Here is a 16,725-nt window from a genome sequence, read left to right on the forward strand (position 1 = left end):
GACCCTTTCACCTCATTATGTGCTCTGGGGAGGTAAAAATATTGCCTTTTTAATGTTCTCTCCAACAACAATAAAGAAAAACCAAGAGACCACAGTGAGAAAATGTGGAAACTCCCTGTAGTTATACACAATTTACTGTCTTGTTTCTGTCCTCCTTTTCACCTTAGCTTATACACCCAGCTCAGTAGATATGCCCCATCTCTACAGAACTGCAGAGATCATTCTGCCGCAACTGTACACCTCTGCAGACTGTTCTTTTATTATGTTTCTGGCTCTCTGTGCTCAACCCTGAAATGGCACACCAGGTGTTTTCATCTGGAAGGAAACTCCACTTTTTATACCAGGAAACTGTCAACTTATTGCATGCTCTATTGAGCCCTTTGGATGACCCAGTGGCAGAAAGGGCTATTAGAAGCGTGGCATTGTCGAGAGCTGTAGAGCTCTCTTGGTAACTGATGCATGAATGACATAAAGATTAGGCAAAGTTTCCATGCTGTTAATTCACACGTCATTATACAAAATCAGAAGAACACAATAGAGTTGCTGTTTTTATACCAGAACCCCATTTTAAAGCTGATTTTATGAGCTGTTTCTCTTTATTTCTTCACACGTTGTACATTCAGTGTTTCCTACACTTTGATGGAAACCCCTGTCAGCTTGCGGAGGTGAAAAACAGGGCTGACAGTTTAGTCTGAACAGTCCTCCTCTGGGGCTCCAGACTTTATCACCTGCAGTGGAGCAATTTATCAGCTAATGTGCATTCAGTGTGTCCAGCTGCCTTAACTTGAAATGTGGTGTTAGTGACCATCTGTCACTAACATCACATTTCTGTATGTTTATTTTAGTCATATTGAAGTAGAAAAGCAAGGAAAGCCAGATGAGGAAAAACCCAGGGAGAAAGTTTCCCCCAGGAATCGCTGCACCTTTTACAGGAGCACTGCTAGACCTTGAACTGCTCATGAACCAGACTTTTCCACCGAGCTTTTGAAGGAACGTATCACCGTTATACTGCCTCTTGATGAGGTGTTGCATACAGCAGTAATGAAGTCTGTGGAACCTGTGAAGCCACATGGCTGTAGGTCAGAATGCTTTGAAGTTTATCAAAGAAAAGGCTATGCATTTACTACTAGTTGTTATTAACAGATCATTCTATTGATTCAGAAAAGGAGTGATGACTGGCTAATTTAAAATAAGTGATAGATGTGAGCCAAGCATGTGTCAAGGATTGTCCAGGGTTAAATATATCATTTGTGAAGTGCTGTATTGATCAGTAAATCCCAGAGGAACAGACCAAGTTTCATCAAGTATTGAGCATATTCACCACACGCCAAGTGGTACAAAATACAGAAAACTGTTGATGACGTGATCTGAATGCTGTTTTATGTACCGTATAAAACAGGGAAAAATATGTCTGAGCGGTATGCTCTATTTAAATCACTTTCTTTAATAATTTAAACCATCTTACAAGCCTGTCTTAAACTTAATTTACTTTTTGTGCATATTCATGCAAGTAATGCAATGCGACAAGGATTATCAGCCTCCATATGATGCATGAAATCTTTTCAATTTCTGAAAGTCTTTTTAAGTTTTTAGACATCGACTGCCTTTTCATTCATTTTCAGTTTAGTCTTTCAATCTTAACATTTTTAAAGCAATGAAGGTTTTTTGTTAGTTTATTTGTTTTTCAAGAATGTCTCAATTTAGGCTTATGGCTCATTCAACCATAGAAAATAACACCAAATTCAAGAGATGAACCAGTGTTGTGTCTATGCATACCAGACGACTTGAATGAATGAATGAATGAATGAATGAATGAATGAATGAATGAATGAATGAATGATTGCAATTATTTTACACATTTTCCCCATTTCTAAAGCCAAATTAAAAAAATAAGACAAAGGTAACCTGATTTGTATTTTTGGACAAACAAGCTGATTCGAACGTGTGTGTGCAGTGCGTCATTACAAATTTTGAGGAAACAGACCAAGTTGAGGACAACATTAGAAGTGAAAGAGCTAAGAACCTGTCCACAGCAGATGAGCAGTATCTGAAATCAAAAAAAAAAATCCAACAAAGAACTGACACAGAACATGAGCAATGCATTTGACCCTTCAGTCAGTCCATCAGAAATGGTCTCTGTGTAAGGGTGGCTGTCAAGAAGTTATTCTTAAAGAAGGAAACAGAAAGAAAAGGCTGAGATAGGCCAAGTGACAGAAGAACTGGACTAAAAAACTGTGACAACAGGTCATATGGCGACATAAATCCTCTCCAGAGCCCAGACCTCAACACTACTGAAGCAGTGTGGGGTCATCTTGACAGAGGACTGAACAAAAAGCAAACAACATTCAAAGAAAAGCTCTGAACTATTCCTGAAGACTGCTTAAAGAAATTACAAGAAACCTTATCTAAAAGGGTTCAGGCTGTTTTGAAGAATAGAGGTGGTCATGCCCTATTTGGACTTTTAAAGCTCTTTAAAACTCTACAATCTTATTCTACAGTGTTTGCCTTACGTAATTTATAAATCACTGCACCTATTTTTTCCCCTTTTTAAGTGATGTATGAATAAATGAGGGCTGGCTTAGGACTTTTGCACATTGCTGTGTAAACAATGGCTGCAGTAAACAGCTAGCGGAGAAGAAAAGACGACAGGTGGCAAAGAGGAGAAGACATTTAATTAATCCATTCTCATATTGCATAGTACATGTTTATACCCAACAACAGGCCTTCGGGGAACGATGGTAGACATTTCTCATTAATACTGACATTCAATACAGCGGTTATTAAAGAAAAAGCTGCCACATGCACTGATAATACAAAGTTTATAGCATACAATAAAGCTGATGATGGAATTTTACAGCCTAGCCTGAAGTTTCCTGGTTGTTCTCTATGTGTTTTTTTTTCATCACAATGTGAAGCAAAATCCTTCTAATTTAAAAGTGTCCTTTCATGACTGGTGTCAACATGAAGGTAGGAGGAGCAGTCATAACTGACATATAAAAAATGAGTTTAAATTTGACTATAAAGGCCCAAATAAAGTTGGGTAAAAATCTGGGGCCCCTTTAGAATCTGGGGCCACTGGATTTTTGCCTGCATTTCATTGGCTGGTAATCCAGCCCAGACTGTGGTTTCCTCTGCGAAGCAAAGGTTCGTCTTAAAATGTCTGCCTCACTCACACAAGCTTCTGAGAGAAAGCACTTGTGTCAGGATCAACACAATGATGGATTTCTCCTGCCACCGTATGAGTGGAAAATACTGCTGCACCTTTAGTTTACCTTAAGCAGACATCACGCTTAATTTAAAACTGTATGTTTTTGTGTAGTGGCACAATCCACCATTAGGATGTTCTCATAACCTTATAATGTCATACAAATCTGACAAAGAAAAACAAATGAGGATACATGTTATCCCCTATTCTAATTTTATAAAGATACTATCATAATACATTATATAAATGAGCAGTCTTAGATTTTTTACATTCACATCAGTTGATCCTGTTCTCAAGGATCTGCTGCAATAACACCGTATGCAAATTCTGCATTAGGAGGATTTTCTTTTGCAAGTGCCTGGGTACATTTAGTACTCAGGCCGCCTGAAGTTTACTGTGTGTCTGTTGCAGCCTGAGCATGTGTCTCTATCTCCCCCTTTAGGCCTTTCTTGGTGCTGCCTCCTCTGATGGAGTGGGTGCGTGTGGCCGTGGTCCACACTGAACACAGACGCAGTTTCTCTGTGGACAGTGATGATGTTCGGCAGGCAGCCAGGCTGTTGCTGCCTGGAGTGGACTGTGAGCCTCGCCAGCTTCGGTATGGCTATGAGGAGCGTGCTTGCCTCCAGGTTGCAGAGCATGTGTGCAGCCACCCTCTTGATTTGAACTCATAAACACACACGCACATAAGTGAACACGGAATGATATGCATATTTCTAATGCATTCGTTCTCCCTTAAGTGTTAAAAAACAAAGCTTGTCAGGTGTTTATGGAAAATATGGCACATTTAAATATTCACAACACTGAGCTTGCACTGTGAATATCTGTTTGTGCTTTGCCCTTCAGAACGGATGACTGCTTCTGTGCCTCAAGGAAACTGGATGCTGCCTCTACTGAGGCAAAGTTTCTGCAGGACTTGGGCTTCCGTATGCTTAGCTGTGGACGCACAGACCTTGTAAAGCAGGCCGTGAACTTGCTTGGGCCGGATGGAATCAACAGCACGAGTGAGCAGGTTAGAGACACAGTAAACATCTTAAATAATGTACATACTGCCACATTTACACATGCACACACACACCCTAAGGGGAGGTATATCTTGTTTGCTTGGTAAACTGAGCCTCCTTCACCTTTGAGCAAAAAAGCAGTTGCACATAATAAATCTTGGTGTATTTTTCCTGCAGCAGCCCTGCCAAGCCACTCTGCATTATATCATGACTACCAACCTCCAGTGCAGTAAATCATTAGGGGAATACTGCAAGAGTAACTCATGACTTTCCATGAGAAAATCAACATTTAGTTGAGGGCTGATCTTAGCAAAAAAACTTTCAAACTCAGTCTTGTGCATAATGTTTTTCTTAGGCTGACTTCCCAGATGGCCCAGAGGACATAATGATATATATATATATATATATATATATATATATATATATATAGTATGCTGTAAAATCTTGATCAATAGGAAGATTTTACACTCAGTAAAGTTAAGGAGGCTGACCACAGAGCTGCTAAGGATATACAGTAAATATTTGAGCAAACTCAATGTTCAGCTTTGTACTAGTTATTCATAAAAAGCAGAAGTTATGCATTAAAGTTTTATGACGATTACTTGATGAAAAGACAGAAGGAGGATTTCGTATTTGGCGACACTCTTTGGTGACTGGCCAGGTAAAATGAAGGATTGTATCTTTAACTTCAGATTGGTTTTGTTCTTTGTACCTCCAGGGAATGACCCCGCTGATGTACGCTTGTGTCCGTGGAGACGAGGCCATGGTACAGATGCTGCTGGATGCAGGAGCAGATATTAACAGTGAGGTCAGTGGCAATAATATTAATAAAATAAAATGGGTAGAACAATGACAATAACAGAACTCAAAGTCAGCATCTGTATTATAGGATTGATTCCCTGGTTTTGGTAACATTTTATTTAACATTGTTTGCAGCAGACTGAGAAAGAGAGAGTTTTATACAAAGATAAGAGTGTTGGAAGGAGTTTTGCTTTCTTAGGATCTCCAGTTTTGTATGAAAATAGTTGATGGCAATAATATAATTCAACGATAGGTGCTTACGTAAATACATTTTTGTGTGGTATTGAGTTGGAGAAAACATCATCTCATCTCCTCTTGTCTTCTCCCATGTTTCATGCCGCTTAATGTATTAAAGGTGAGGATTGTGAGGCCCTGACTGTCTTAGCACACAAGGAAACAGATTTTAATTTTCAACCATTCAGAGGTTTTCCTCAGTCAGTTTTTCTCTTTATCAGGAAACAAATGTTAATCTTCTGACTCAAATCAAATGAATTCCTGACAGTCTGCAGACTTCTTAGGTGGCATGCTTTGGATTGTCTATTCAGCTGAGGCCTCATGATCCTGATCCTTACTGGTCATCTCAGCAACAAAATGTCCCATCAGCTGTCATGTCAGACTTGATTTTCAGTCCACTGGATTACCCACTTTCACATTCATTTCATGCAGTTTATTCAGTCATGTCAAACGTGTCTGTCAGTAGCTCTTTATTGACAGACTTGTATTCAATTTTAAGGTCAGTGTTTTTATTTGATATTTAACATATTTACACAGAACAAAAACAACAACAAAAAATCACTTGACATGTCCATAGTATTGCATACAGTTGCCAAAATCTGTACACACAAGAAGGGAATAAAAAAGAAAAATTACAAATAAAACTCTACAAATGCAACAAATGTAACTCACAGGGTCAACTGAAGCAGTTACCCTGCAGGAAGCCGCTGAAAGTAAAATAAAACGGCTGCCAAAGCCTTTTAAACTTTTGTTCTGAGCACTGTGTTGTATCTCTGAGTTGTTCCACTCTTAGACGTGCCTTTAAGTCCATCATCCAACGATTGTTGGATCATCCATTCATCTTGAGTTGCTGTGAAAAAGTTTAGTAAAGGTCAAAATGGTGGCATGGCTGGCTGAGATTTTAAGGTCCGGTGGTGCCACCCTTCTTATATCCCAAACTGTTGCAGAAGTATTGAAAACCCCCTCCCAAAAGCCCTTCAGCAATGGGTAGGACCAGAATATATGGCTAAGGGTGCCTGGATCACATTCACACCTCAGACAGCTATCATTAGTTCTTATTTGATTTTATATTGTACTTTTTTTTAGTAATTGGGTTCTAATATGGCTCCTATCTGTAAATCTACATACAAAATTCTAGCTTTTTTTATTGTCAGTTTCTGCGGTATGTAAGACACGAATCGAAAAGGACGTTTCTCTCCATCCCACAGTGCAAAAATACAAAGAATAATTTAAAGAAAAGAAAAGTAGTGTATGATAAATACAGTAGAGTAGGAAAATACAATATGAAAGCGTAGGGACTTAACTTAAGCTCACATTAGCTGTGAGTTAAAGCTAAAATCTTTTTGATGTTCGTCTGGTGTGTTTCTCTTACAGTGGTTTGCGTCCCACCAAGAACCCCTCACCAGGCTAAAAAAGTTTTCTTTAAAAGGCTAAAATAATGGCTAACTATTAATTCAGTAAATAAAAGTCTGTTTTTAGACGCATTCTCAGGGGTTCTGAGGTGTGACCGCTGTGCTATCTTTGCAAATTCATGATCAAACTCTCCTTTAATCACTAAATGTAGCTAAACAGCAAAACAAAAACTGTAATATAAACTGTATTATAAAATAGAAATACTATATATACTTATCATAATATATAAATACTATATTATAAAAAATATTATTGGCAGATCACCTGCTTTGCCTGCAGATCAAGGTTGACTTCCCCAGTGTGTCATTTCACACCCTTTGTGTTGTTTTTTTTTACCTATTGAGAATATTCTGATGAATAAGATTTTGGATGTTTCATAAACAAAACATAGTCACCCGTAGAAGTGGGCTTACACCACGAGACATATTCAGCAACATGCCTTTTCAGCGGCTGTTAGGCCTCAGGTCCATTATTTACTCTATTACAAGCTTTTAATGCATGTCCAAGCAAAAATGGTACTAAATTTGGTATCAAATTAAATCAAATCTGAAGCTGAATACTGCAGGCCTTGTGAGTCAGAACATAATTAGTTTGGGAAATCACTGGTGAAACTAAGCAGTATCAAAGAACAAGATAAAGAGCTCAAGGTACATGGAGGACCCACCTGTACAGACACTACAGAAGCCCCCTGCCCCATCTGAAAATAGCTGTGGAAATGTAGTTGTTATTGAGGACATCCTGGCCTGATTTTGTTTTTACTCACAATGTACAACAGATGCAACAACAAACAAAAACCACCATTTTTGTGTGAAGTTTCTCAGGTCTGCACTACATACTTAGCCTTACATACTAAAATGTTGAATATTTGAGTGTATTTTATTGGAACCTGATGGGAACAACGTGTCAATGCTCTGTGCCAGTTTATCAAGGTTACCAAACAGTTTTGTGTCTCATCTGCATCCCAGTTGCTTCCTTTCTTTCCAAAGCAGCCTGAGGAAAGAGAAATGTGCCGTTGTGCTTTGTTCGTGTGGCTGTCTGAACTATGTCACGCTTTCATTTGATCAGCCTGATCAGAGATGCACCCCAGAGTGTCGGGTCAGAGCTCTGTCACAGAATCCCGCAGTGGATCACATTTAAACCATTTGGACACGGCCAAACTACACATATCAATCCATCAGGTTCATTAGAAGGTGAACATGGGGACAGGATGTCCTCTGCACCTCAGGGTTCTTGGTTAATCACTCTAGGTTTTCCTGTAGAGCTTCCTGTCCCCCTCTGTCCTCCCCACAGCTGCTTGTCTTGTCCTGTGTTGGCCATGTAGTTGTTTTAATGGCTTGATATTTCTCTCCCTCACCTTTGTCCCTCCTTCCTACCCATCCCACCCACCTGTGTCCCTTCCCCAGGTGCCAAACACAGTGCACAAGCACCCCTCAGTCTTTCCCGAATCGCGGCAGGCGACGCCCCTCACTTTCGCTGTGTTACACGGACATGTGCCTGTGGTGCAGGTAGTGACATCCTCGCTCACCTCTAACTCTCTCATCATGACCTCTTGTTGTGCTTCAGCTCATGGTTGGTCTTCATTGTCATTTCTTCTCATCAAAGCTTCACAGAGTTTTCTCCCGTCTCGCTTCCTCATTTTTAATTATTATTAAAAAAAATTTTTGCAGTGATTTAAAACTTGAGCTTTTTTAATTTAAAGAGGACATTTGCTCATTCACTCCAGGCAAGAAATTGGCTTTCTCTTGTAAATTCGGACTTTTTGGGGGAGAAAATGGATTAGACTGCATTTAGCAAGAGGAAAGTGGAAACTCAGCCTAATTGGTATTGAGCTCATTTAACTAATTTGTTTGCCCTCTATGTGATGTGTCCATTGGATTTTAAATCATTAAATTCCAGTGGAAAATATTTAAGCCATGTGACAGTAATTTGAACTTTGAGGGTATCAGATAAAAGAAACAATTAAGTCAAAATGATTATATTCTATTATGTATTTTTATTGGATAACCATTTCTAATCTTTTTCCAAGACATTAACTTTAAATGCAAACCATTTATAATCCTGAAATGACAATGTTGGTGTCAGGAACCTGTACAGGTTACTCTTGGTAATGCATTATCATTCATTAATTATAAATATCTTTTATCTAATGTTATAACTTTTATGCACACTTAAGATAAGAGGATGTCCAGTCCTAAAGAAGCAGTCCAGTCTCAGAGATAATTGGAATTTCTTGAGGTATTCTTTGGGATAAATTGGAAGGAGGAGAACTACAATACAATTCACCACTAAATTATTGCCTCTCATTACATTTAGCAAGATTCAGTATAATGTTATAAGTGAGAAATGTTTAAAAAAATTTAACTGCTGACAAGATGAGAGTAGTTTCTATGTAACTTCAAATCAGACTTATTAGTCAACCGACTTCCTTCTTGTCTTTGTCTACCTTTCGCTCCCCTGCCATGCTCACCTGTGTGGCCTCCTGCAGCTGCTTCTGGATGCCAAAGCAAATGTGGAAGGTTCCCTGCAGGATGGGATGGAGAATTACACAGAGACCCCACTGCAGCTGGCTGCTGCTGCAGGTACAGTCACAGCATCCTCTTTGAATCCTGTCCAGATGTAATGTGTCATGCTGACAACAGCAGCCGGCCATCTATAATCAACCGATAACAACATCTTCCTGTCAGCATGATCAATGTCTAGGATATGGCATTAGAGGCTTATTTATCCTGGATGATGGAGGAATAAAGACAAATAAAGAAACAAATGCAAAGAAAATTATAAAATGTGCACCTCTCCCATCTGTCTTTTTCTGGTTTAATCCCCTTCTGTGTGTAAGAACTGTTTTGTTATTTTATTTATTGTTTTTTTCATATGCAGGTAACTTTGAGCTTGTGAATTTACTGCTGGAACGGGGCGCCGACCCCATGGTGGGAACAATGTACCGTAACGGCATTTCTACTGCGCCGCAGGGAGACATGAACTCCTACAGCCTGGCAGCAGCTCACGGGCACAGGTAGCTAAAACACAAATTCATTCGGTCATCACACTTACGGGTAAACAAAGAGAAAACACACAATCTCGCTCAGTTCAGTGTGTGTGCAGCATATAATCACATTTAGCCACAAACTAAAGAGACCATAAGTATTATACTAACATTTCAGACTAAAATTGCTCAACCAGCTTAAATGTCTAACTGAGCAAAATACAACAGTTTCTTTAAACAGAAAAACACAAAACTATTGTGGTTCACTTTCTGTACCACTAATTCCTAAACAAATATACAGCATCATTCTTTGAATTGCTTCTGCTTTCAGGCTTATCTACACACACATAAGACATGTTTGTTAAATTATCCTGCTGTGTTGCCCTAAATGACTCCAGAAAATTAAGTTTAAGCTTGTAAATTAACAAACATCTATCAATGTTGTCACTTCATTTTGTACCAGATTACATTTTATTCCACTAACCTTCCAATCTACAAAGAAATTATTATATAAAAAAATTATATTATTATTATTATATTATTATAAAAAAAAAATCTCACTAAGTTTTAGTTTGTTGTAAAGTTTCCTTGAAAATGACACGTTACCAGTGTATCTGACTATTTTTTACCTTTGACATTTGATCCACCAAATTAAATTAGTACAAAAAGTAATTAAATATGTGTTTGGTCAATTATTTCTCCTATTTATTAATACCAGTTGTTGGACAGCCTGATTAGTCACCTTTACAACAATAACTTGCAGGCATCAAGCATTTTTGGATGATCCTTACAGCTAAATGTGAAGATAGTACCCCTAAAAAACGTGCTAAAATCCCCTTCAATATTCTCCTGTTGGTATTCGTTCATTCTGGTTTTGAGATTAAAGCGCTGTGAGGTGTGTGCCAGTTACAGATGTATGACTGACTTCCTGATAGACAGACATATCGGAATACGATTCTGGAGCCAGTGGCAATCCTGTATCTCCAGAATCTAGGACCCATCCCCCACAGAGCCAGACCTCAACCGGAATGAACACTTGTGGAATCAGCTTGGCCAGCTTGCTGTATGAGCCAACACAACCACGCTGGTTGACCTTCAACAACTCCTGGCTGAGGAATGGGATGCCATCCCATATGACCAGCCTGGTAACCAGCATGGATTTTGGCTACTGAGGGATACCGAGGCTTTTGACAGTGTAAAATGAATGAAGTGTATAAACAGCCAATATTGTTTTTATTATTATTATTATTGTTATTACTGTGGGAGAGTGCAATAATTCAATCCACCAAGCAAGAGTGAATACCAGCAGGAAAATGTTGCTGGGTTTTTTGTACATTATTTTGCAGGGCTCACCCACACACTGAGCTCTGTTGCTCACAGAACCTTACAAGTTATACCTCCTTGTAAAGGTATCTAACCAGGCTCTCCAAAATAAATTACAATACTAATTAGTGAGAAATAATCAACCAGGCACAAATGTCCTTACTTATTTGCTAAGTTTATACTTTTCATCATGTAAACCAAGTCAATGGATCTCAACCATTTAAAATATGAGTAGCTGTAACTCATCTGTAGGTTAGATTATAATCTGGGTCATGAGCAGGTTTAAGGGCAACATGAAAGACACCTGAAACAACATTAATATTAGAAGTAATTCACATTAGGTCTTGTAGTGTCCTGCTGAAGTAATCATGTACTTCCAAAATTTCCAACATTCACCTCTGCACCAGTAGTTCCGTCACACACATGAGAGTCACTCATGCTGTGTGCACCGATGCACCCGAATAACATCACAGAAGCTGGCTTTTCTACCTTTCATTGATATTAACTTGCATGGGTTTTTTCATATTTATTTTAAACATTTTTCCCTCCCAAATGCTGAGCTTGTTTCCAAAAATCTCAGCTGCATTTCTATGCAGTTGTTATATGGCATCCTCCTTCCATAAACCAGTTTCAGGTTGTATTTCTGGATGCAAAGATGGATTGTGTACTGTGGCTATGGTTTTCAAAGGTAGTCCCAACTCTGAATGCCTACTGTAGGATCACAATGGTTCAAGGGCCACATCCAACGGTGGCTTCTCTTTTTGGTCTTTAAGTATTGGGATTTCCTCAGACCCCCCATATCTTTTGACAATACATTGGACAGTGGATACTTGAAAAGCTAAAGTTATTTGCAATTTTGCATTGAGAAAAATTAAATAGATATTTTCTGTGAACAAATCAACATAAAAGGAAAGTGTCAGTTTTCTGACTTATCGGACACCAACTCAGCTTTTTTGTAAGTTGTAGCTGCAGTGGACTTGCAGTGTTGGCTATAAGTCTTTTCACTTTGGAGCGCTTCCATTTTTTTTATTGAAAAGCACCATTTATGATATTAGAAAGGAGACTCAAACTCAATTTGATGAGGTTATAATCTTTGCAGGTTAATCAAATTATATTTTCTGTTTCTGTGCTTTCTTTCCTGTAGAAATGTGTTCCGTAAGCTTTTGTCCCATACAGAGAAAGGTAAAGGGGACGTACTGTCCTTGGAAGAGATTCTGGCAGAAGGTTCAGAGCTGGAGGGAAGAAGTCCTTCTCAGATGGACTTAATCCGAACCGGAAAGGCCAAACTTAAGGCCCTCAAAGAAGCCATGTACCACAGTTCCGAACACGGGCATGTAGACATCACCATAGACATTCGGAGCCTTGGTGGGTTTCTGCAAACACTTAACACGTGTATTTTTTGCTGTATCTCATTCTGTATGCAACATTTACACTTTCTACCTGCAGGCTTAATTTTATTTGAGGTGCCATGTGTGTTTATCTCTGGATCTGATTCTCAGGGGTCCCATGGACTTTGCACACATGGCTGGAGTCTCTGCGTACATGTTTCCATCAACACCGCCGACCTCTTATCCAGGGCCTTCTGAAAGAGTTCAGCCTCATCGAGGAAGAGGAGTACACGGAAGAGCTCATCACGCATGGCCTCCCTCTCATGTTCCAGATCCTCAGGGCCAGCAAGGTACTGTGCAATCTGCAGCTCCTGTTTATATTCCAGCTTATTTTAGGCATCATGGCAAAGAAGATAACTGTGGAGGAGAAACATTAGCATGGCATTCAAGTTAAAAGTGTTAAATTCTTTGTTTCACTTAAAATACATTATATGTCCTCTGTTTACTGAGCTTCTGGACTCTCCCACCCTTCATTTTGTGCTTAGATAATCAGCTTCACAGAGACTGGCAGAGTCTCAAAGAGTGCTCAATATCAATTATTCAAAATGATAATGATTTATGATAAATCCCCAATCTTCCCTGTCTGAATTAATTAGATTACACTCCTGTCTCATTACTTAAACTCATGATACTCTTAGTACATATTTGATCATTGCTGGTTTTAGAAAGACGTATTACTGCAGAGCATCTTCATACCAGCATAGACTTCTCACATACACACTAACATATAGTCTCATAAAAGAATGCACATCCTTTTACTTCCTTGTGTTTATGTATCAGATCATCATAAAAAAGTCATTACCAGGTCTTAAAGTTTAGTGCATAAAACTTCAAATGAAAGACAATGCATGGGATATTAGAATGCATCATTATTCAACAAAATCTAAGCCAACATGGAGAAACAACAGTCTTTGGTCCAGGCTAGCACATGAGATTATTCATACACTCTCCTTCCAGAATAGCCATAAATGCAAATACAACATGGCTGGAAACAAAGATCACAGAGTCCATTGTCTTTTCCTTTCAGGCTTTAAGCTACCACTGTGCCTTTATGATACAACAGTCATTTTTTAACAACAAAACAAGGTTTGCTGCAGGCCCAAAGCAATAGTAAACCTGCCCTCTATCTATCCATCTATCCATCTATCTATCCATCCATCCATCGTGAAAGCACTTACACAAATGCATATTTTTTCTTGGTAGAATAAGTAGATGATAATGGATATTTGCTGCTGTTATGCTTCAGTGACAACAAGCAGCCTGACTACACATAGGGGGCTTGTAGTTTAGTGTACTACTGCATAAACACTTAAACACAACTTCACAATCTCTTACACACGTGGAAAATTGGGAATGAAGAACAGTAAGATCTTCTTGTCTCTGATCTCACACTCCTTTAGCTGCATGAGTTGTCACTCTGCTTCCATTATGATATACTAAGGAAATATAGATGTAAGAAATATGTCTAATATTCCTCTGATCCCCTTTTAAAGATATGACACATCTATGACTGAGGTTTACGGGAGCAGCTGCTGTAACTAGATGAATGCTGCAGAGGTTCAACCTCTCACCGTGCTGTGCATTATGTTTGCTTTCTTGCATAAAATGGGCTCATTCTGTATGCAACATTTGCACCTTCTTTATGCGTGACTTTACAGCAGAGGAGGGCTCCCTTCACCCTCTTTCTTTATTTTGCTTGTGTCTTATCAGAATGAGGTGATCAGCCAGCAGCTGTCTGCGATCTTCACCCAGTGTTATGGTCCTTACCCCATCCCCAAACTGTCAGAGATCAAGAGGAAGCAGTCATCGCGTCTGGGTCAGCATTTGTCTTCCTCATGTCATTTTGTTTACTGTAAACAGACAGTGTAAAGGTCAATCATTAGAGAAGCATAAATATTCTACATAATCTCACTGTATAATTTTGAACCACCTCTTAATAATGACAATACTGTAATTAGAAAGTGTCCAGACTGCCATCTAGTGTTTATAGACTGTAACAGAAGTTGTATAATAAATACACCCAACTAAGTACAAGTATAAGAAGTGAGGTTAAATTGTACACTTTAAATGTTTTTTGTTTTTTTTTTACTAATTAACAGAAAAACATCCAACTTTTCTGGCCATTTGTCTTTCAGATCCTCACTTCCTGAATAATAAAGAAATGTCTGATGTGACCTTTTTGGTGGAGGGGAAGCCTTTTTACGCCCACAAAGTCCTGCTCTTCACAGCATCCAACAGGTACTTTAATATCACTTTTCCTAATAATTGTAAGTTCTAATATCTGCTAATTAACAACCTGAATTTGATGAGTCTTTAATGGCTCTGTGCCTTGACTTGTTCAGACATAGCAATTATCAAATTATTGCAAAACTGTATTGAAATCTGATGTCAACATTGTGCATTTCAAATAGTTGATCTCCAGCCCCAACCCAACTTCCCCACACCTATGTCCTTATTTCACCTACATGCCAATGAAAACTAATAAATCTAGCAATAAAAGGGTTGAAAAGAAAGTACATGCAACTCAACTTTGTTAGGATTTTTCTTTGGAGAAAAGTCAATTAACTTTTTCTTCTTCTCAAGGTTCAAATCTCTTCTAGCAAACAGACCTTGTGGTGAAAACACATGCATTGAAATCAGCAATGTCAAATACCACATCTTTCAGGTAAGGCATGGCAGGTTTATTTGTATAGCACAATTTAATGTGATGATTTACAGTGCTACACAGAGACATTGAAACATCAGAAAATAAGAGGCATAATTTAAAATTAAAAACAAAAGAGAAAGGAAAAGGAGAAAACATTAGATTAAAACAGTATTAAAAACATGATCAAGTTTAAAAATTCAAGCTTGAAAGAACCAGGTGCAGATTTTGACTTTTTAAAATAAAAACTAGTGAAATGCACCAGAGAACAGGTGGGTCTTTAACCTGGATTTAGATAAACTGAGTTTTTCAGCTTGTTCTAGACATGTGGAGCACAAAAGCTGAATGCAGCTTCTCCATGTCTGGTTTTGACTCTGGGGACTGATAAGAAACTGGAGCAGTTTTTCCAGGTCCTGCTGAGACATCACATCTTCTATCCTTGATATATTCTTAAGGTGTTAGTAGGCTGACTTGGGATTCTCTTAATGTGTTTTTCAAAGTTTAGGTCTGAGTCCATCACTACAGCCAGCTTTCTGGCCTGGTTGGTGGTTTTTAGGTGTATAGACTGAAGCTCTGTGGTGACCTTTAATAGTTTCTCTTTGGCTCCAAATACAATCACCTCAGGTTTGTTTTTGTTTAACTAAAGAAAGTTTAGACACATCTAGTCATTTATCTCCTCAATGCATTTTCAAAGAGCCTCTACGGGGCCTCGGTCTCCTGGTGACATTGTAATATATATCTGCGTGTCATCTGCATAGCTATGGTAGCTAATTTAGATTTTCTTCATGACATGTGCCAGTAGATGTTAAACAGGAGAGGCCCCAGGACGGAACCTTGGGGAACTCCACATGTAATTCTTGTCTGCTCAGATGTAAAGTTATCTATTCACACAAAGTATTTCCTGTTCTATAAGTACGTTTGAACCAGTTAAGTGCAGTGCCAAAGAGGTCCACCCAGTTTTCCAGTCGTTTGAGTAATATGTTGTGGTCAACTGTATCAAATGCAGCACTGAGGTCCATTAAAACTAAGATTGACATTTTTCCATCATCTGTATTCAAGCATATGTCATTATTCATTTTGGTCACAGCATCTCAGTGCTGTGGTGCTGACTAAAATCTGACTGGAAGACAGCTGATGAAAAACAGCTTTTTCAATTATCTTACTTCTGTCTGGATGCATTGCCGTTCCTGCGGTGGTCTCGGTTCTGGTCTCTGTGGTGGCTGCTGGTTGCCCGGGGCCTTGGAGTCCTCTCAGTTAGCCTCTGATCTTTGGGGGGGTGTGGTTGCATTTGCATGATCACTCAGCACATCTCACCCCTAAAGCTTAGTACACACACCTACATGTACGGCCACACCCCTACACACAGACACAAATGCACATAAATGCAAACATACACATAGGTACACACATGCACACACACACGCACACACACGCACACACACACACACACACACACATATTAGTTGCTGTTCATGGGTTTTTACAGTTTTTCTTCTCACAGGTGCTCCTATAGGTGGTCGGTTGTGTAGCAGCTGTTTAGTTTCTCTGTTTAGCTTTGATTGCAGTTGTTGTAGTTTGTTTTCTTCCTTTTATTTTGTTCTTCTCTTTCTATCATTTATCTTCCTATTTTTCCTCTTTCCGTCTGTTTCTCCAGTTTGGTCCAGCGATTATAAGCTAAAACATATGTTAAAATAATAGTAAAGAATAATATTTAAGATTCAAAGGGAGCCCTA

The 16,725-nt window shown here is 38.9% G+C and overlaps 1 protein-coding gene across 2 annotated transcripts in view; it reads left to right on the top strand.

Moving 5' to 3' along the window:
• btbd11b (BTB (POZ) domain containing 11b) overlaps positions 1–16,725 on the top strand; it is a 77,104-nt gene that overhangs the window by 58,516 nt on the left and 1,863 nt on the right. The window contains exons 4-14 of one of the 2 annotated variants that reach the window (XM_041997811.1): positions 3,648–3,800; positions 4,049–4,214; positions 4,925–5,014; positions 8,058–8,159; positions 9,140–9,233; positions 9,532–9,667; positions 12,105–12,325; positions 12,460–12,638; positions 14,059–14,164; positions 14,484–14,586; positions 14,932–15,013. In XM_041997811.1, the coding sequence (XP_041853745.1) occupies positions 3,648–3,800; positions 4,049–4,214; positions 4,925–5,014; positions 8,058–8,159; positions 9,140–9,233; positions 9,532–9,667; positions 12,105–12,325; positions 12,460–12,638; positions 14,059–14,164; positions 14,484–14,586; positions 14,932–15,013 (1,432 nt within the window). The remainder of the gene's footprint in view (positions 1–3,647; positions 3,801–4,048; positions 4,215–4,924; positions 5,015–8,057; positions 8,160–9,139; positions 9,234–9,531; positions 9,668–12,104; positions 12,326–12,459; positions 12,639–14,058; positions 14,165–14,483; positions 14,587–14,931; positions 15,014–16,725) is intronic. The other variant, XM_041997812.1, reaches the window with a different exon arrangement.

Source organism: Melanotaenia boesemani, chromosome 10 (genome assembly GCF_017639745.1).
Source record: "Melanotaenia boesemani isolate fMelBoe1 chromosome 10, fMelBoe1.pri, whole genome shotgun sequence".
NCBI classification, from domain to species: domain Eukaryota; kingdom Metazoa; phylum Chordata; class Actinopteri; order Atheriniformes; family Melanotaeniidae; genus Melanotaenia; species Melanotaenia boesemani.